Here is a 22072-nt window from a genome sequence, read left to right as displayed (position 1 = left end):
CATGAGGAAAAGCTTGAAGCTGGTCTTAAACGTGGGCAGGGTGTTTGGCTCCTAGAGATCCGTCAGCCTGATAGCTGAAACTGTAGGAATTACTAGCAAACATTCAGTCTGAAAGCGAATTGCTCTGCTGGGAACATATAGAACCTCCAGATCTCTAAAATAAGATGAAGCAAGATTCAGAACTTTAAATGATTATTTATTGAAAGACAAATTTAAAACTACATCCTAGATAAAACAGGGAACCAGAGAAGAGAATGTAAAATCTGAGTAGTAAGATACTTCATTTAACTCACATCAGGACTCTTGCTCATTATGAAGGCTTTTTAATTAAGAGTTACTGAAGAAGTATTATCATCTGGCATATAACTCTGCACAGCGACAGGATACATATCAAAAACTGTCCCAAAATAAAATGGCATGGCTAAATTAATTAGAATTTATGGAATTTTCTAATGCTGTTCTAACTCTCGACATGAAGGTGATGCATGACAACTCTGCAGTAAAATAATTCCTATCATTTCATTTATTATTTAGCATGTTGCTATGAATCAGATATGACATTTTTCCGACAAGACAAAACATGCTTTTTAAATGAAAAACATGTTTTTTCATTTAATCTATTTGATTTGCCTAACTTGCCTGATAAGACTCAATATCAGTCTATTCTTGACTTTTTTTTGTAGCAGATAATCTCGCGTGTGAATATCACACCCTACAAAAAAAAAAAAAAATCATATTAAGGTAAAATAAATATTCATAACTCATGCTGTTTTATCTGTTCCTATTACAGTCAGCACTTTTCTATTTTGTTTGTCACACCGCTGTGGTGATACGTGATAACAGCATACTGCTGTATCAGATGAAACAGCGGCTTCTTGCAGAGTTAATCAGTGAATATGTAAATTAGGTTTTGGATCCTGTTAAAGTGCAGAATTGCAACACACATGGGTGATAATTATTTTAACATGATCTATCTTCTGCCCTGTGTTGCAGAGATGACGGACCACATGGACAAAGTGGATCGGCTGAAGTGTCTGGTGCTTAACATGCCCCCCCCAAACCATGACACCCTGGAGTTTATGTGCCGGCATCTCAGACGGTAAGACGGGTTTAAAATGAGATTTAATTCATTGAACCTGATGTGTTTGTGTGCACCTCTGGGTTTTAGTCTTTTCTGTTTGTTGTAATTTTTAAAGGAATTTCATCAAGCACCCTGACAGCTGACTGATATAATTTCTCCAACTCTTTTCCCCTTGAATCTGACCACAAGAGGGAGTAGTTTTCCTGCGTGTCCCTTCATATTCCCTGTCAGCGATTCTTTTGGCCGCAGTGCCTGAAGTGTACCAGGATCACGCTGTTGTTAAGTTTGGGTTACTGTGAAGATGAAAAGGCTGGCGGGAGATGAATGGTGTATGATGTTCTGCGAGCCAGTTCCTTTTGCACTACATAAAATGTGTGTTTTTTACCGCCTATGGCTTTTTTTCTTCCACTTCAGGGGTTCGTGTTCTGAAGCTCATGTTTGTGCCAGGGTGTGGTGGACCCCATGAATTTGTCTGTGTCTTTCCCTCATTTTCCCTCTCATGTCATTCCTCTCTCTGGTTTTCATTTATTATCTCCCTGCTCAATCACCCCCCACCTCTGTCTCTCTATCTCCTTTTTTCCCCACTTCCTTTCTTTCCTTGTCACTCTTTTCATTCTTCCTTCCCTCGCCTCATCGTTTTCTTCCTTCTCTCCCTCATTCTTCTCCCTTCTTCTCGTTTTTGCCTCGAAGGTCCCATGGGAGCCTTGTGGTTCGTCTGCTGGAAGGCATACCAACACCACCGCCGCCACCACTGGAACCTCGCTCTCTTTTCTCTCTCTTCACCCTCTTCCTCGCTCATGTCTTTTTTTTCCCCTCTTCCCTATACTCTCCTTTTTTTTTCCTCGTCTCTTTTTAATGTGGAAGTTTTGAGCAATTGCTGGCTTCTTCTGTGGCTTGGTGGGAATGGCATTTTTAGAAGAATGCCTCATGCTGTGGCTTTAACCCATTCCTGAGTCCCCTGCTAGTACCACACAGTCAAACACACTAACGTAGGTGTTTTAAGAACACATCTAAAGTGCAAAAGTCATTAGTTTGCAACCCTAAGAGCCATCTTAACTTGGTAACATCTGATTAGCAGAACAAAAATAGAAATAGATCTGAACCGGCTTGGAATATTGTTTGTGTTCCAGATTTTTGGACATTAGCCCTGTTTCTATGCAGGGCTAATGAGAAGCTAGTCTGTCCTTTCAGCTCATCTTCATTAAGGGACAGAAATGAGATTCCAATTTTATGGCACTTCTTTCTAGAGTAGCTCAGACATTTGACTCAAAGCCTCAAATGTCAGCTTCATGGTGGCCCTCTTTGAAATGTCAGGAATCAGCAAAACAAGAAAAGTCCAGTTGGAAGACAGATACTTTCAAGCCTGTGGAATGATCAGAATTTCAGAATTCATTGCTCATAAAACTTGGTCTGTGTCACTGTTACAGACAGGCAGGATGTGACTAAACTAAGTAGTTGCAGAGAACATATTGGACCAATTTTTATTAAACTGGTTGATAGTTTTTAATTTCTTACTCCACCATAATTTCTTGACCATCTCTTCTGCTCATGTTATAGTGTCTCTTCTGGCTTGAATGTTTAAATCATTTTCTTCTTGCTCCAACATCTTGCTGATTTTTGTTTGTTTGGATTGGAAGTAGAAAGTAAGAGTTGAATAAGTGGAAATAGTAAATTAAGCAATTCAGAAATAATTAAATCAAATGTCATCAGTGATGAGAGAATTAGTAGTTAAGTGAAAAGTAAACATGTAATAAAAAAAGGACTACATGATATGTGAATAAGTGGTAATTGATAGGTAGTTAGTTTGTCAGGTAAAGATACCCTTAGCCTCATAAATGGAGAACAAAATGAGACACATGGAGAGCAAGGAATAAATAGAAAATTAGCAGGCTACTAAAGGTAATATTTGCTAAAGAGATATTTCAGAGCTGAATGTAAATTAAGTAATAACTAAGTTGCAAGTGTTAGAAATGAGTCTAGGGAAGTCCAGATTTGAAGGTATAAAGTACTGTGTGCTGCAGATAATCTGAAAAGCATGTCTTTAAACTATTCTTCCTTTTGTGTTTAGTAATCTTTTCTTGTCCAATTCATTAATCGTTCTGGATTTGCCCAATAAAGAAAACATTTCCATTTGAAAATGTATTTTACTGAAACAGGTTTCTGACAGCCAAGGTAAACCAATAAACCTTAAAGAAAGTTTAAATGTTGTGGATAAATTAAGCTTGATTCTTTATTTCAGATTGAGTAAAAGTGATTAATTGTCTTAGACTGCCTCTTCACATGGTGGATCAATTTTACATTCTCCTTCCAGAACAATTTCAACCATTTTCCTTTTAGGTTTATTACTAAAGGTGGTGCATATTCAACAAATGTATACGCATTTTTAACTTTTATATTTTCTGCAGAGTGCTGGAACAGTCCGACACCAACAGAATGACCACCCAGAACATCGGCATTGTGTTCGGGCCGACCCTGATGCGCCCAGAGTGTGATAATGGCAACATGGCAGTGAACATGATTTACCAGAACCAGGCAGTGGAGCTAATCCTGAGCGAGTTTGACCACATCTTCGGAACAAGAGGCCTCTCCTGATCTTTTCAGGCCAGGAGGTGGCGGCAGCACAGCCGTCTTCACCCCCCACGGACTCCTTCCCCAACCCCCTAAATGAGACTGAAGCAGAAGCATTGCAGCAATGACCTGTAGACTCATATGGTGTAAAATGGATTTCACATCAAAAGATAATTGTGGGGTACAAAGAACCAGGACAGAAAGCTGCTAATCATGACATCTGGCCTCCATAAAAAGCCATGTTAAAACAATAATAGTAAAACAAGCCAATTTTAGCTGCAATGCTTGTGCCTTTGAGCGCAGATGTGGAGCCCAGCCCCAGGGCAGCGCAGTGCTGGAACAGACGCCTCCTAGTCGCTTCTAGTTGATGTTTCAGACTCGATCGGGGCGAACAAAAAAACCCATAAAACTGATAAATCTCCTCCAGCAAGAAAATCATCAGGCAACATAAGGAGGGACGTGTCTTAACGTTGCTCTGAAACAGAACTTAGCAGAACCATCTCACTGTGAAAAGCACCGGTTAGTCTTGCAGAACGGACAGACAAGACCCCACCCACAGCACTGGCGTGGATTTACTGCGTACTGGAAAAAAGTGCATTTGCATGAAGATTAATCTGTGTATTGCTTAGAAGGAGAATTTGGAATAGTTTTGAAAGTGTTTCTAAAGATTAAAGTGTAATTTTCAGTGAATGGATGAATGTGCCAATTGGGCCATAAATGTTCCTTTTTAGTATTTTTAGTGTGAACCTTCAGAGCTTTTCTTGTACAAATATAAATCTATTTTATTAGTACAAACTCCTCGTATTAAGTTAAATGTAAATAGCTACATTTCTGTCTATCCCTTAGAAACACTTTATATAGAGTGTGTAACCTGAACTTTCTGTACTAGTTGAATAATAAGAATGAGAGAATTTTGTTCATGTTTCTCCATCCTAATTATCAGCTCTCTTCCAATAAAAATGAGCAAATTGGATGCGTTGTCTGAGATTCACTCAGGATGTCCTGTGTAAGGTTGTTTGTTGCAAGTGGCTGGTTTGCGTGCAGAGATAGCGGAGGCGTGTGGAGGTATGTGGGCCTTGGAGACTCGGCAGGCAGAGTTGTCCCCTGTGATTGGTGCGAATGCTGCTTTTAATAACAGAACAAAAGGGGAACTGGAAATGCATATGTTTTAAAAATGTGGATTTTCCCCCTCAAACCCTCTCGCTCTGTGGCTTGGGTAATTTTATATTGACTGTGGGTTTGGCAGAAGACGAAAAAGAGCCGAAAGGAGGCACTGCAGGGGAGGGAGTGGGTTAAGTTTTTATTAAAAGTGTTTCTTCATTTGTGTGTTTGTATCATTTGAAGTCTGGTGAGTTGATTGAAAGAGACTAAAACTGCGTTTGACTGATGAGGAGTTGTCGTAGCTTCATGCCTGTTAACTCCCAAAGATGTCCTTAAATTTGATTGGCTTAAATATTTTCATCTTAAACAGACAAACCGCTGTTGTTTATTTTATCCATATGATGTGTGCACGGTTTATATCAGAGTTTATATGCACGCCCTTCAATTAGGGTTTTTTTTTTCATAAATTTTGACGGCACTGCACCAGAGGCTCCTTACATTATATTAGAGGTTTGCATTCAGTTTATAGTCTAAGAGAAATGTGCCCGCCTAACAACACTGATGTATTCAATATTTCATGAATGATTTCTGCTGTATGTTTTGTTCTTGTTCCAAACTGTCAGACAGGGGGCTCCTTTCTGTTAATAAAGCGTTGTGGTATGAAACCGCTGCAAAATGAGCTCTGTCATGTTTTTTATTTCACTTTAGAGGAAAATAAGTTACTAATCACCCACTAAAAATACACCAAACACGGTTTCTTTCTAATAAACACTTTATTTGGTAAAATTAGATTTTTATAATATTATCCCTGAAATTCATACCTCTAAAACTATGCAACACCAAAATACGTCTTGTGGATCAATACATGCGAATAAAGCAGCAGCCGCTTTGCAGACATCTGGAGAAATTTGCTTACTACCCAATTTAGACACTTGTTTGAACCCTTCTTTTTTGCATCTGTGGGCAGTTAATTTGATTTTTGTATCACTAAAACAAAATGTTTTTTGGTCTGGAATATTTAGAAAAGTTGTGGAAAGGGGTAAATCAGAGGGCTGTGAAATGTTTACATATGTTACATGTTTTTTTAACCGAATGTCTCTCCAAACTAATTTAATTTTCACTAAATCTGAATGAAGACATGGTGCTCACTGGCCTGTAGTAGATTAAAATTATCATAACAGAATTGAACTGTAACTGAGAGGGATCGATGTCTTTAGTCTATCTTTATGCCTTTTAAAGACTCATACCAGTAAAGTAAGCATAAATTAAATGTCAGGAAGGGCTTGCCAAACCCCACTGACTTTCACCTGTATTTCACAGATGTTGCTGAGAAATGAAACTTAAACTTGTGCTCATTCAGACTGCATGTTGCTCATACAACTGGAATTTTTCCACCAGAAAAGTGCTGCAAATAAAAGGATTGTACTTGTACAGTTCACTAAACCCTGGTGATGCATAAAGTAAGTGCATCTGATCCACGTCACCCATTGCAGCAAGACGATGCTACAGTTTATTTGTTTTCTCCTTTAACCTGTCATTAACCTAAAACTCAGCATATCAAATATCAAAAGATACCACACACAGGTTTACAAGAGAAATTTAGTCACCATTGCTGAATCATCATGCAAATAGACAGAGCCACAAAACACAATGCAAGTAAGAACTCCCTGGTGATCGCTGATGGTTTACTGCTTTCAGTGATGGGAAACTGACTGGGCTGAGGTCACAGCTCAGCTTCAGCCTGTCTCATACAAATGTCAGAGTTGTTTTGAAAACTGAAAAAGCATTTGATTTTATTGGTGTTTTGAGGACTATTTCATAGATTTTTCAGATTATTCAGTGACGTAACTTTAAAAATAAACAAAATTTATATCAACTTTGTCTTTTAAAGGGAAAATATATTTGAAAGGTATGAAACCTACCATGTTAAAATATAAATAAATCATAATTAGCCTTTCTATCACTTTACAAATCAGATAATTAATGTTATAATAACTTTTTGACCACAAAAACTCTTTTGAGGAAGTGGGTGCCATATAGGGATATGATGTGTCATCAGAACAGCGTCTTATGAATTTTGATTGTGCTTTATATAGTAAATGTTTCCTTTATTAAAAAACTTTCTTTTTAATAGGAATATATTTCATGGATATGTGGCAGCTTATTGGCAACCCAAAAAAGAGTCATGCTATCATCACTATTGCTTCAGATGACGTAGACGGGTAAAGACCAGACTACAGATTTATCTGGTGAAGATAAAGTCCCATCAAGTAAGAAAATTATTTCTATTTCAGCAGTTTTTACTTTTTTATGTGTCCATCAGTACAAAAAAAAATCTGCTGTTGTCAAAAGATTAATGCAAATTCAGTAGACAATTAATCAGTAAGCATCAGCCTCTCTAAATAATCCTCCTGCATGTTTGGCCACAATATGTAGCTTCAGGCATCACTGTTTTTTAGTGTCTTAGCCAAATAAAGGAGAGAATGTTTGACTGCAGCTGTAACTTGACTGTATATCACCATTTCGACTTTCATCTCTCATATGTATGACATTAAATAGAGATGACTTGTTAGGTACAAAAAAATTATTTAAGTGTAATGAACTACACACAGGCAAGGTTTTGACAGCAACATCATAGTAATGCATGAACTGATTATGTGGTGCAAAGTGTGTTTTGTAAAACCATCAAGTATTTTGGTGGCACAGCTTTTGGAAGAAGCATGCTAATGCATGCCTGTGCACATCACTGTAACAATGCCCTGTCCGAAATTACAGTTTCTGTCATGAGCAGTCACTATGGCAAATCACAAAAAGACTCAACGCACCTAAGAATGTTCTTAAATCACTTGACAGGATGTCAGTGTGTTAACTCTATGGTGCTTCCTCTCAGACAATTCTCCTGACTTTCTGCACCTCACAGGATATATCACCTTATAAATATTCATTTTATAAAATTAAATTTAAGCTACAGACTTTGATTTTGACCTGCATTATCTGTTGCTTTTTTACAGTTACCTCAATTTCAGACAAGGGCTCCACTCCTGAATAGAATTTAAAGGGGGAAAAGTTGTAAAAGTCTAATTTATGCTTTTAAGATCTTCTCCCTCTATAACATCTGGATCTGAAATCACAAATCAGGACAAATTGTGCAAAAACTGTCATTTTTAATTAGAAAAATAAATGAAACACAAGAATTTCAAGACAAATTCTGTATATTTCTGTTACAAAAATGAAAATATATACATATAAAAAGTTTATATAAAACTTGCATGAATGTGAAAAAAATACCTTTTACAAAGAAACCCATAGAAAGGTGTGCAGCAACTGAGTGAATGTGAAACTTGTATTTGCCTGTTCTTTTGCTACAAGATAACAGGTGAGGAACTATGCAAGGATAGCATAGCAGTTGGTGTGTCACATATGCATGTCTTTGGTGATAAGTACGCACACACATATATTAACAAGAAGTATCTTTGGCACGCAGTATGCATGAGCGCTGCAAGCTTAGTCACACCTCATGCACCACTGTCTGCAAAGTCTCATCGTACGAAGGCTTTTTCGGATTACTCACAGTTGTCTGAGTACATCTGAGGCACTTTTCACGTTGACTACACCGCAGTCAGAAAGAGGAAGTTTAAAACTGATCTATGCGCCCTGAATCTTGACCCTCTTGCCACACCTCGTCAAAAAGCTTAAGTGTTTGACAGGTTAATGCTCTGTTACTGCAAAAATAGGCCGGAGCGCATGCAAATTATTACAAGAAATTGCAGATGTCTTTGGACCTGATGAATTTGTGATAATCAAACAAACGGTAAAACGTTCCAAAAGGTATCTGATGCCTGAAGGGGAAAAACCCCCGGACACTATGTTTATCTTTTGCCCCCGTTAACATCTTATGCAAAGATGCAGAAATGACTGTCTTCCCAGTAAGGCAAATGCTTACAAAGGTGCAGGCCACTGCTTTTTGTTTGAAGCATGAATAAACAGCTACCTTCCAGTTGTTCCTCTTTTTTGCTGCATGTTTATAACATTTAACAGATGACTGACTGAGGCCACGGAGAACCGTTGTTCACCTGGCAATAAGTTATTTTTTTTTGGGATTTCACAGCAAACAAGGTAGTCAGCTTCAGTATATATAATCACACAATTTGATTGAAGCAAACACTATATGTCACAACAAAAATGTGGGATCTCACATAAAATAGCAGAAGATAGAAAATGTTTTGTGCACTTATTAAGAGCAGAAATTATTTTTTCAAGCTTTGGTCAGACATTAAATGAACACCAACATAACTGTTAAAGACAGAAAACCTTTGTTTTAAAGTTAAAAACAAGTATGTACGAGTATTACTTAATGTGCAAAAGGGAGCAGCAAGCATTGAAGATTTATGTAATGCCACATCCGAATATGTGACGTAACTTTAGTTCAGTTAACCCATTTGGGTTAAAAAAAAAACAAACAAACAAAAAAACACAATTGGAATAACACTGTAAGTAACTGAAGTCTATTGAACATGATAAAATACTGTCATTTGCATTGACACAAATATAACTGGCATGGCTTCATCCATTTAAGGCCACAAAATCATTGGTGTTTTGTGCATTCTGTCATGAAAAACAAGAAAAACACTCTATGTAGGAATATATAAAATTAAAAGTCTTAAAGCTTGTTAAGGTCATGTTAAATTAATATTCTAGGTAATTCTGTTAAATCCATGTTCATTTCACATTTATCCAAGCCTCCATTCTGGTCCTCGGTGTCTCTGTCCCACATTTGGTTCTCTGTGTCGTTAATATGATTTCCTGTTTCACAGTTAATAAGCTTATTTTGCAATTCACTCTCCCCGGTGGGCGACCCTTCATTGGGGCTACTTTCCAGCTCCTCTGCTTCTTCCAACAGACCTTCATGTATTTTCCTAACTCTTTCCTCCTCTTCCTCCCCCTCTTTCAGAGGGTCCGCAGCTCCGTCCAGGCTGGAGTCGCTGAGGAAGGAGTGGGCCATGTGTGGGTCGTCTGCAGACAGAGATTTGTCTTCACCTAGGCTGCCTACCAGACTGCTGCCAGCTCCCGGGGTGAGAGGCATGTCCTCATGGTCCTGGTCCAGATCCTGGTCTTTGCTGCAGTACGCGTAGCGGTGGTTCATGTGCTGGGAGTAAGAGCCTGAGTGGGAGAAGCGTTTGCCGCACTTGTCACATTGGTAGGGTTTCTCTCCAGAGTGCAGCCGGCTGTGCTCGATCAGGTGGTGCTTGTGTTTGAAGGCCTTGTTGCAGATCTTGCACTCATGAGGACGTTTGCCTGAAACAACACAAAGAAGTTGCCTCTGTTTAAAAAAGAATGGGTGCATTAACTTTTTCAAAACAGATAAAGGGCTGAACCTTTAGTTTTTTTTAACACATAAAGTAGTTTTTAGTGAAAAACACTTTCTGAAACAATTTGTGACATCTCTGCTGACATTGGTGTAACATCAAACTTTGGACTATTTGCCAGTCAGGCTGTTACATAAAGCATAAACACATACTTAAGCTCTCTACCCACTTGTGGTTTCATGCATGGGTTATGAGCTGGCTTATGATGCATACAACTGTTTAGAAATAAATTAAATATATCTTGGCTATTCTTGGACATTAGAAGTAAAAGCACCTGCAAACAATGCTGCCTTTTCTATTTTGGTTTTGTTTTATTAAACTAAACAGCTGTTTGGTGAGGCTGCAGATTTAGTCAAGTATTTCTCTTCTTTGTTAACAATTAACAGAGCAAAGTTCCGAAAATGTAAAACAGTTCTTTCTGCAATTTTAAATAAGTATTGTAATAATCTAAAGCAGATATGAAATTTTACCTACAATCACATAAAAAAACAAACTATACCCTAAAACAAAATTTCTACTTGTGATAACTGTAGATAAAGATTTTCAACCATTCTGTTGGAGATTAGACAGAAGCTTTAAACTTTATCTCAGAGGAGTTCATGATCAACTCAATGACTGCAGGATTGTGCAACAAGCCCAAATCATCACCCATCCACCACTATGCTTAATAGTTGGTATAGAGAGTTTGTGCTGATATGACTTTGGTTTTTGCTTAACATGTTTACTTAGGCCGCGTTTCCACTGAGCGGTACAACATGGGTGGATGTGGTTTGGTATGAATTTTTGTGTTTTTAAAAGTGGCCCATATAATCATACCAGTGGTATTTTGTGGAAGGAAGAAGGTCTGGTCTGCTCAAAACACTTTTTTTAAGATTTCTTACGGTAAAATTAGATGCAAATTTGCATATCTGATTTATACTGTCATATATATTTTTGAAGATTCCAAAATTCCTTCTCCAAACAAGATAATTTTTTTCATTCTTTTTTTTTGGTAATTGTACTTCTATTAATTTTAATATCTAACATGTGAGGTTAAAATAGAGATATTGTTTTTTTTCTAATTTCTCTGAACATGACATGATTTGGGATAAAATTTTGAACCAAGATGCTCCAGACCAGCAAAGTGCCAAATTTCCTGCTTTTAAAGAGTAGGACATGCTTAATGATGACCAAGTTTATTAAATAACAACACCTGGCAGCTGTTTTCTTACTTGAATTAAAATGGAAGTAGGAAAGGGATACATCATTTTTCTAATGACTTGAATGATAAGTCATTGAAGTTTTCTTTTCACCGGTGACTTTACAAATGCAGTTTGTGCTACAGACCTGTGTGCTCATATTTGTGTCGGAGAAGAGAACTGCTCTTCTGGAAGGTTTTTTCACAGATGTCACAAGCATAAAGTCCTTCTTCTGTTTTCTTTAGCCTCTTCCTGCCTGGTCCTCCATCTCCTTCAAACCCCTCATCAGTTAAAGAGAGATAGTCCAGAGAACTACGGTTTAACACCTCACCCTGGATAAATAACAATTATACAGCATGACAATATTATTTATACATATGCTTTTTTGGTTTGGAATAAAATACAATGTGCATTTTGAGCTTATTTTTCACATTTCAATGAAAAGAAAGACATTCTCACCATAAAACTTTGCCTCTCCTGGTAGATCTTTTTCAGCACAGCTTCTGCATTGGCCTCCATCATGTAGGCCATAGGAGAGAGAAACCTAGGACTGTTAGTTGCCTGACTGCTGTACGGAGTTGGTATCATGCCCTCATGAAGTGGAAGACCTACTCCAGTTTGGCTGAATATGTTAAACCCATTGAATACTGAGCCTGCAAACACTGGAGCACCAGTGCTGCTGAGCATGGGGTACTGCTGAAGGGGCATATGTGAAGTTGGACTTGGTCTGCTTAGTTGGGTCCTAAGCTCTCTCCGTTCTCCTCTCCCTGAGATCCCATTAAGAGTTTTATTTCTTCCCTTTTGCTCTGACAGCTGCTTCGGTAGAGAGAGGTCCAGCGGTTCGTTCTGTGTGGACCATGGACTGCTAGTTTCTTTTTGAGGAGACAAGGTTTCAGGTGGACCGCTAGTGATGTCAATGCAGACAGGAGAATTGAAGCCTGAAGAGGGAACTCTTTTCCTGCCTCTAGGGGATGACATCCCTGGGGACTGATGGCTTGGACTACCTTTATCCTGGCTGGACAGGTACATGCGAGAAGATAGTGCATCATGGCGAGGAGGAGACGGCATTGCCACTAAAAGTTGCTGTGGGACAGATTGGCAGCTTGGCTTCTGTGAAGGGGACTTGTTTCCGGAAAATCCATTAGTTACTTCACTTGGTTTGGTGTTTTCTGCATGGAGAGCCGATCTGGGGAAGAATAAAGGTGGAGAGGAGAGGTCTTTCCTTCGAAAACTGTCAGTAGCTTCCACTGCTTCTCTGTTTATCTTACAGAGGCTGTGTTCATGCTGTAGAAGAACGGCCATGTTTGGAAAGGGCTGCAAGCACCAACGACACGTCACCCCAAATGCACCTCTTTCTGATTCACCTGATCTCACTTCTCTTCTCCTGTCAGGCGATATCTTCCTCTCAAGCCCTCTTCCATTATAGACCACCCTCCTCTCCTCTACCTCTTCCTTGTCTTGCTCTATCTTTACATCTCTGTGAAGCATCTCCTGCAGCATTTGGTCAAACTTGGTGCCAGAGTGAAGATAAGGCAACAGGGTCGTCCCTTTAATGATACCGCTCCTCAGAGACAGCTCCGGTGAACGATCCCACAGTCTACCTGGATCAGACGTGCCAGGGAAGCTCTGATGGAAATCCTGCAGGGATTGCTGGTGAGAATCTGCTGGTAAATGACCCAAGGACCTGATACTGTCCTGGTTTTGTAAAGCTAACAGCGAGCTGTGGTCATTACTGGATCTACCCCCACCAGCAGAGGGAGATGCTGGAAGTGAGTGGTGGTAAGCGCTTTGACTGTGTCCGTTAAATGCTACACTGCCACTCCCCATGTGTCCCCCGACATGCCCTCCCACACCGAGGCACTTTTTGCTGCTTAAATGAGAGCTGTAGGAGCCAGAGTGGGAGAAACGCTTCTTGCAGTTGGAGCACTCATACGGCTTCTCACCTAAACACAGAGATGCCAAAGAGTGAGTTGAAAATACCTTCAGAGTGGGGTATAATCTTTTTTCCGTAATTATCTTGTCCTGCCGTGAATCACGTAAAGCTCATTCCTATTACACATCCATTTGGTTATAATTTCATACCATATAATTCTGGCAGTAAGTAACGGTTAGCAGTTCAGTGGAAACAATGGCGAAATGAAGGGCGAGTGGAGATGTTTTGATCTTATTTTGTAGCTCACCACTGTGGATGCGAAGATGCTCTTTGAGGTGGTGTTTGTACTTGAATGCTTTCCCACACTCCAGACATTTGAACTTCCTCGTCTCCATGCTTTGGTCCAAACCGATGGCACTCTAGGATGACAGGAACATGTGATCAGTTTTAGACTATGGAAGGATTTATAAAATATAAACAAAATGCACAAAATCGCTACAACATGCGAAAACTGTGAGATGCTTCACTGGTGTTCAAGACTTTCAGATTATTTGTGTGCAGGCGTGTGCGTGCGTGTGTATCACCTTGTCCTGGATTTGGTTGTGAAGTGCGAGGTGCCGCTCCATCTGCGACCTAAGGGTGGCAGTGTATCCACAGAGCGGACAGACCATGTGGCCCCCCTCCCTCTCCTGGCAGTATTTGACATGGTCTCTCAAAGAGGCTCCTCGCGGATACATCCTGTGGCAGAACGGACAGGCCTGCTGGCTCCGGTCTTCATCTGCAGTCCGGAGAGAGAAGGCATTTTAAGCGCACAGATTAACATTTCACATGTGCATTAAACATAACTATCGTTCTTTGGGGTTTTTTATTGCCTTTTCACCAACTGACTTATTTTCTTTTTTTTTTTTTGCCTTGATAACGGCTTTTTTCACAATATGGGCTAAAAATGAAATATAGGCATTACGCAATATTTCAATTTAATCATTCAAAATCAAGGCACCATAAGGATGTGTATGAAAGATGTTATATCAAAATGGCAATTCTTTTTAATACTTTAGGTATCATAAATGCTGGCCCTTTCAAACAAGTCCTAAATGTCTAACAATGATATTCTCTAGGCTACAGTCCTGTGGTCTCGGGGCTCCTCTCTCTGTTTCCTTTCTTCTCTTCTTTTTGTTTTGCTTTAATGTGCATTTTTAGCATTATTTCAAGATGCAGAGCTGTTAAAGTTGTGGTTAGATGAAATGAGCAGCAGAGAAATTCACAGCTGTCACAGATTTTAGATATACAATCCCTTGCAAAAGTATTAGTCCCCATTTAATCTGTCCAAACCTTTCAGCCATAAATTTCAATGTATTTCATTAGGATTTTATATAGTGAATCCAGATAAAGTGGTGCATAATTGTGAAGTGGAAGTAAAAGTTATGTGTATGTACATGATTTTTATTTATTTAAAAGGAATAAACAATGTAACAAATATTGCATCTCTGAGTAAATATTACATCCTACTGCTGCAAAGCTTAACACCTCTACTAGTATGTCTCTACTGGCTTTGCAATTCTGACCATCTTCTCAGTAAAATAGCTCCTCTTCTCGAATGCATAGAGATTCCAAATAATAGTAATTTTCAAGTCTTGTCTCAAATTCTGAGGTGTTTTGACTTCGACTCGACCAATATGCTTTGATCTAAACCAGGGGTCTCAAACTTCAGGCCTCGAGGGCCGCAGTCCTGCAGTTTTTAGATGTGCCACAGGTACAAAACACTGGAATGAAATGACTTAATGATCTCCTCCTTGTGTAGATCAGTTCTCCAGAGCCTTAATGACCTAATTATTCTGTTCAGGTGTGGTGCAGCAGAGGCACATCTAAAAGTTGCAGAACTGCGGCCCTCGAGGTCTGGAGTTTGAGACCCATGATATAAACCATTTTATTGCAGCGCTGGCTGTTTGTCAAACTCAAAGATGAACCCTCAACCCAGTCTCATGTCTTTTGTTGCCTTTAACAGGTTTTCTTTATTTAGATTTGTACTTACCTCCACCTGTCCCTCCTTTAACCATGAACAGAGTGATGCTGCCATCACCACATTTTATTAAGGAGGTGCATTCAAAGTGGTGTGCAGAGTTATTTTTCTGCAACCGGGCTTTTTGCATGTAACTCAAAAACCTCCAGCTGTTGTCTTATCTGACCAGAGCATTTCTTCTGTATGTTTTATGTGACACATACATTCCTCGAACTATATGTAAGAATTCTACAAATGCACAACTTTTCAGATTTTTGTGTTTAAAAAAAATCAACAGATTATTTTTTCATCTATTTCACAATTTCATATAACAATCAATAATAAAATACATTGAAATTTGTTGTTGTGAAGTGATAAAGTGTAAAAAACAGTTAGGGCTGTAAATACTTCACTGTGACCAACATTTATTTTTCTGGACCAACATTAATATGTTCTGCTTTTAATGATGACTTTGCACTCAGCTAACATATGACACTGTGAAAGATATAAAATTAAACACAGATTGCTCATAGTTCCGCTATGATCTGGCCAGTGAGAAACGTTTGGTTTGAAGTTTTAGTTCACTAATAAGTGGGGGCTTTACTCACAGCACCCACCTATTTCAGCTGAGCTTTACAGTAATACTTCTCAGCCACAAAACCAGCATGATGAGGCCAGCATCCAACTCAGTGTGACTAATAAGTTAAAGGATGTTTGTGATTGAAACAGCCAACAATTGCTTAAGAAATTACTAATCAATTATTATTATAATAATTATTTTAGAGTAATCAATTTATCTGTTAAATAAATTGATGTCAGATAACATTTTCTGATACAGATATACAATCCAACTCCATTTTGTTAAAGGTATAAAAAGTAGTGAAGCTGAGGTAAGGTAAAGAAACACACAATTAACTCAATGGTTTAAAAATAAGGAAAATATTAGAAAGACAAATTAATGAACTTTAAACACACCTTTTTTGATCCTTTTTTCTAAGGATCAACTTTTCTAAGGATCAACTTCTGGAGAAAATGAATCCAGCCGAAAATCTGTGTAACTCACTTAAATACAACAGTTTTATTGAGTAGTGCAATTGTGCTGCAATACAGCATAGAATAATTGTATATAATTATATTCTCTGAACACACGGATATTTCTTCATGATGTCAGGAAACCAACAGTATTAATTCCAACCATATTGTCAGTCCTTGGGGTTTGCAAACATCACCAATTAAGAGTTATGGCACACAAATCACTATTACTACAATATTGTTTTCCAGAGTTAATGATAAACAATATGATAATTAATCATCTTCAAATCCTGCGTGGATTAGATAAAAAAACACAACAAATTCAAACTTGTGAACCTAATTATTGTCTTTGAAATTCACAAACATTTTAGTAAAAAGAACAGTTTATATACATCATTAAACGTCTAAAATTAAATGACATCATTGCCCCCAAGCACAGTAATCTGGATATAAATTTCTCTTCTTAGCACCAGGGGTTGTTTTTAACGCAAATCTTCAAGTGATTAAACACTATTTGCTTTTGCATGTTATATTTTGTGTTCAGAGCACAGCTTGTGAATCAAAAATAAATATTTCATTAATGTGCTATAGGTGTGAGTAGAGTAATGTATGTGAAGATACAGTACAGACCAAAAGTTTGGACACAACTGTGTGTCCAAACTTTTGGTCTGTACTGTATATCTGACCTCCCATCTATTCTTCATGGAGAAACTGAACATTAATCATATATTTTGTGTTCTTTGTAGACAAGATACTGGACTATAAGTTAGCATGGTATGGCACAATACCAAATATAAATGTGATGTGCTTCATATAGAATTAAGAGAAAAAAAATAGTAGCTAAATTAAGTAATGGCTTCCATTTGAATGAGTCAATTTTCTAGTACCTGATAAGTTCCTTAGTAAATGAGAAGCAACAAACAACGTAATATGTAAAAAAAAAAACCCACTCGTTTGGTTTTTCCGTTTTCTCAGAATTGCATAAGCATTTACGATCAGATAGTTGCATTAACACAACAGTTTTCTATCAGCCTGTGACTGCTTTTTTTTTTTTTTAGAAAAACATTTTTAAAAGAAACCACTGACATCTACTGTTAAAAATGTTTAATTTAGCATCGCCGCATCTTTCTCTGTCAGCATACCTGCTCCTTCAGGTGAGCAGTGCTGAGCTCCTGGCGACCAGATGGCAGGCGGGAGCTCATCGTGCCTGCTGCTCGGAGGGTAAACAGCCGACGTGCCGTTATGGTTCAGGTGGTCCAACACGCCGGCTGAGGTTGAGGCCTTCCTCAGCTGAGCCACAAATTCATAATGGGCCAGATCCTCAAAAGCATTCTGGGCGTCTGAGTTCTTACCTGTCAGAAAAAGGAACAACTTTGCTAAATGCAACTGTTTTGCTGAAAGTCGGTCTATTGGTCTTGGTTTCTTGGAGTACAAGTTCTTAACAAAAGGGTTTTAAATGTATTTTACAACAAAATTTTAATTGTGGGATGCATTGCTTTTATAGTTCCCCTGTGCCAATACTCTGCAGAATCACTTTTACTGTAATTACAGCTGCAAGGCTATAGGATGAGTCAGATTTGCACATCTAAAGACTGAATTTTTAAAATGTGCTTTCTTATAAAGTGGCTTAAGTTGGAAACGGGCAATTAAGTATTTTCACAAATTCTCAAATGGATATAGATCTGGACTTTCATTGTAGTTCTGTTTGTTTGTTCTCCTGCTGGACTGTGAACCTCTGCTTCATCTTATGTAGCTTCTAACCTGTTTTCTTCCAGAATTGTGTTGCATTTTCCTATAATGTCTGACCAGCTTCCCTGTACCTACTAAAGAAAATTATCCCCACAGCATGATGCTGCCATCCCCAGGGTTCACAGTGGGGAGTGTTTGTTTTTAATCACAGACTGTATTGTTTGCAGGCCAAAAAGTTCAATTTTGGTTTCATCCAACCATAGCAGTTCCTTACACAGATTTCATTTGTCCCCTGAATGGGTTGTTTAAAACTTTAAGCATAACTCCGTACGGCTTCCTTTTAAAAATTCTTTATTCTAGATGCTCTTTCATAAAGACCTGGTTTGGGAACTCGTTCTGCTGCGTTCTTGGTATTGACTGTTGCTCTTTGTTCACCAACAAACCGCTGAGGCTTTTACAGAACTGGGCTATTTCTACTAATTAGCTTATTTTTAAAGGCAGTAGTTCTCACTGTATTTTATCTAAGGGTTTCAGAATAACACTGAATAAAAATGCATATTGTTTTATTATTTGCAAAAAATGTAAGAAAGCTATGTTCTCTACAGTAATGTGACACTTTGTGATAATCTGTCACATAAATCCTATGAAAATATTGAACTTTCTGGCTGCTTTGTGACAAAATGGGAGAAACTCCAGGGGTCTGTGAAAACTTTTGCAACACCACTGTACTATTTTCACTTGTGGCTGAACTACAAAGGTTTCTGAAGTCAGCGTTCTTGTTGATTAAGTATGACTGAGCTTTGGGTGCAGTTGTGTTTTCCATTAATTTGTTATACTCTTTAAAGTGTTCGCTCAGTGTTTGCGTGAGTTTCCACGCTTTGTTCATGCATGCATGAGCAAAAGCAATCTTGTGAGTGTGCGTGAGGCTAAATCACAAAAACGCCACTGTGCAAGTGAATCTATCGGGATTGAATTGTTTACATAAAGATTGACAGATGAAATATTAAAGTCATGAAGCTTGTTGGCCAGATATCAAGTTAGATTTAAAGAATTCCTTCTCACTCGTACCCTTGAGTGCAGTGACAGGCGGGCAGAGACACAAAGCCACTGATGTTCGTGGAGAAACAAGGGCGCCTCCTATCATGGCTCAAGCCAATCAACTCTCCCCATGGTGACTTTGAGGAAGATTTTTCAAATGTTTGCAGATGTTGGCATATTTTGAGCCATTTTTATGTGGTGAAGGGAAGAGCCTGTGTGGTTGAGTGTTGTAAAAACTCAGCTTCGCCTTCATCAGGCAGGACCAAATCACACGAGGCGAGGGAGCTAAGTGATTGTTAGTAGGCAAGCCGAGCGAGAGCCTTTGATCTGCGCTAAATAAAAGAGAAAGCCTCACATTGTGTAGTGCTGATTTCAGTACCGTAACGTCACCTCTTTGATGCATGGAAATATGGTGACTTTGTGTGGGATGAGTTCTTTTGTCATGCTTTCAGAAAGAAGCCTTTTCAAAGAGAAAAGTGAAAAAGCAACAACTCGTAGGGAAGGCATGGTTTCAAAAGGAGTTGATATGAAGGTGAGAATGGCCCTTTGTTGCATCAGAAAAAACACTAACTTGTTTACACATACAGTAGAGCCATTTTGCTACAGCTTAGGACTTACAGTACATCCTCAGTGGTTCTTGGTCCCCCTCCCTGTCAGCGGATGCGTAGGTGGCGTCCTCCTCAGCCGGGGCCTCTGGCTCCACCTGGCCCCAGCAGATCCTGCTGCCAGGGCTGAGGCCGAGCGGCCGGGTGGAGTGGGCAGGGCTGCTGGGCTCCTCCGTCACCTCGCTGGGTGTCAGGCTCGTCTTGTCCAGGCTCTCGTGGCAGTCCTGGGGCTCCAGGCTCCACAAGCCCACCTCATCGTCTTCCTCCGAACCCAGAGAGCTGACCTGCTCAGCGTCCACTGTGAAGGGAAATCATTAGAAACCTGAGAAGATGAGACAGAAACTTTAAACACAGGAGTCTTTTAGGAATGTAGCGAAAGGAAAACATGCTCATTTATCTTTCTGTGTGATTAATAAGTTATAGTATTTCGTTCTGTCTTGAATAAAGACATGCAGTGGAGCATGTGTGTTCAACCTTTTTTGAAATAAAACTGAATGCACACGTAGGATTGACTTATTAAAAACAGCTTTAAAGAAAATACATATATTATTTGTTTACTTTTGAAAGAGTTTTTCCAAGTCAGAGAAGAAATAGACAAACACACACACAAAAAAACTGAAACCAGGGAGAACACCAAAACTTGAACTTTTTTTATATATATATTTTAAATAGTAGAAATTATATTCACTTATCTTTGTCCTATTTTTGCATGTAAATGTGTTGTTATATAAATAGAACAGACATAAATTTAGCACATTTCAAATATGCTTTTATGGTCATTATGTGTAATGTGCAAAATAACAATAAATATAATTAAAATAATTATTTTTAGTTTACAAAAATAACAGTTTCTTAAAATAAGCAGTTTTAAAAAAATAAATTCAAGATTCCAATCTGAAAATTTCAATGTCAGATTTATGGTTTGTCCTACGGTGAATTTGAATTATCGTAATTCAAATTCTTTTCATTTCACAACCTTCTCAAACAAAACAAATAAATTATGTCCAGGTTTTGGTTCTAGTGCTAAATACCACTGCCCATAGAGTTATAATTATTTTGCTTTTAAAGACATTCCTCTATTTATTGTGGTTTATTTTTCACTGTGATCTCTATGTAAATGATTTGTCATAAAAATTTTATATATATATTCTTTATTTGTAAATATTAAATAAAAACATTTTATTGCACCATTACGGGGAATAGTGCATTTGCATTTTGACAGTGCAGTAAAAAGTAAACATGAAGCGCTGTAAGGTAGAGAGTTTCCCTCCTCCAGTCCCCGCTCAGGCTGCAGCGGCAGTGAAAAGGCACATTCGTTTTTCCCACGGCAGAGACAATAAATGACAATCACAAACATATGGCTGGGATTTCAGCTTTAGGACTCCATTCCCAATGCTTCTTCTTCTTTTTCCTTTTAAGAAGGCTTTTTTTCTCCTCTCTCTGATTATTGATATCTAATTTCAACAAAGCAAGAACAATTTAAGAGCACAAATGGGACACTTTCAAAAGAATTATGATTATTTTGATACTACCCTATTTTTTTATTTCTCTCTTCACACCACTTTATACCTTTTTCTCTTGAATTTGAAGAAAAGCATAAAATAAATATTACACTGTTTATATATTTGCAGAAACTGTTCCAAAACATTTTTTGTGGATGGGGAGACACAAAGTTTTATGATAAATTAGCTTTTTACTTTTCCAGTAAAGCTCTCTGCTCATTGTTACAAAAGTCAAGCGGCTTGCACAACAAGATACCTAATGCAAAGCCACTCTCATCAGCTTCACTTACAGATGAAAGACCCACTCACACACACAGCATGTACAGTCAGTCCGATACTGAAAGAGCAACAGGGGTCCCGCTGCCACAGAGGGGGTGGCCCACCATCACAAACACTGAAAAACACTCTGAAGTCAGCATGTGCAATTATTTTCTCTGATTAGCTAATCTAAAAATTAACTCCTACATGTGTTTCAGTTTGTATCAGCTCCTTCTCTTCTGCCCCAGTCTCATTAAACCACCCATATGAACCACACTCATGCTAGGTTGTGATTCAACCAAGGCCACTCAGCCAGAGTGCACTCCTCGGAGTGTGCTTATATAGGAAAGAATGACTTGTTCCTGCCAGGGCTGAAATTGGTCATCAGCTGTGCTTTACTGTGACTGGACGACTATACAATGTTATGTGATGGTGTAAAGGTCAACCCATGAGCCCCCGTGGGAATTTCTTGGGAGAGTAGGATAGAGCAAGAGGAAAATCTGTTGCTGATTAGCGTCAAATTGGCTTTAATTTTCTCTCTCATGACAGTGAGTGACGCTGAGTCCACATGGGTTGTCATTAAATAGCACACAGCTGGGATGGCTTTCATTATCTGGTACACTGATTTATTTGTACACCAGCAGGATTCTTCAAATAAAATTTTTGTAGTTGGACCAGGACAGCTCAACTCAAAGGATTAAATAGTTACCGGTTTAACTATTAAAAATGATGGCATTTATTAATAATGTTTTACAAGAAATCAACTTTGAAGCAGTAATTGA

At 38.5% G+C, this 22072-nt stretch overlaps 2 protein-coding genes across 2 annotated transcripts in view; one reads left to right on the top strand and one right to left on the bottom strand.

Annotated features, from left to right (window-relative positions):
* Window positions 1-5429, top strand: part of arhgap9 (Rho GTPase activating protein 9) — a 58225-nt gene extending 52796 nt beyond the window's left edge. The window contains 2 exon segments of the mRNA XM_032549952.1: window positions 994-1099; window positions 3487-5429. Coding sequence (XP_032405843.1) covers window positions 994-1099; window positions 3487-3673 — 293 coding nt within the window. The 3' untranslated portion in view covers window positions 3674-5429.
* Window positions 5430-7894: 2465 nt separating this feature from the next.
* LOC116711050 (zinc finger E-box-binding homeobox 2) overlaps window positions 7895-22072 on the bottom strand; it is a 39906-nt gene continuing 25728 nt past the window's right edge. The window contains exons 2-8 of the mRNA XM_032550423.1: window positions 19544-19828; window positions 17341-17550; window positions 13752-13945; window positions 13475-13586; window positions 11754-13237; window positions 11443-11626; window positions 7895-10045 (exon numbers count right to left, since the gene is read on the bottom strand). Of these exons, the coding sequence (XP_032406314.1) occupies window positions 9432-10045; window positions 11443-11626; window positions 11754-13237; window positions 13475-13586; window positions 13752-13945; window positions 17341-17550; window positions 19544-19828 (3083 nt within the window). The 3' untranslated portion in view covers window positions 7895-9431. The remainder of the gene's footprint in view (window positions 10046-11442; window positions 11627-11753; window positions 13238-13474; window positions 13587-13751; window positions 13946-17340; window positions 17551-19543; window positions 19829-22072) is intronic.

The sequence above is a fragment of the Xiphophorus hellerii genome, chromosome 20 (genome assembly GCF_003331165.1).
Source record: "Xiphophorus hellerii strain 12219 chromosome 20, Xiphophorus_hellerii-4.1, whole genome shotgun sequence".
NCBI lineage: Eukaryota > Metazoa > Chordata > Actinopteri > Cyprinodontiformes > Poeciliidae > Xiphophorus > Xiphophorus hellerii.
This window is presented reverse-complemented; position numbering and strand designations above follow the sequence as displayed.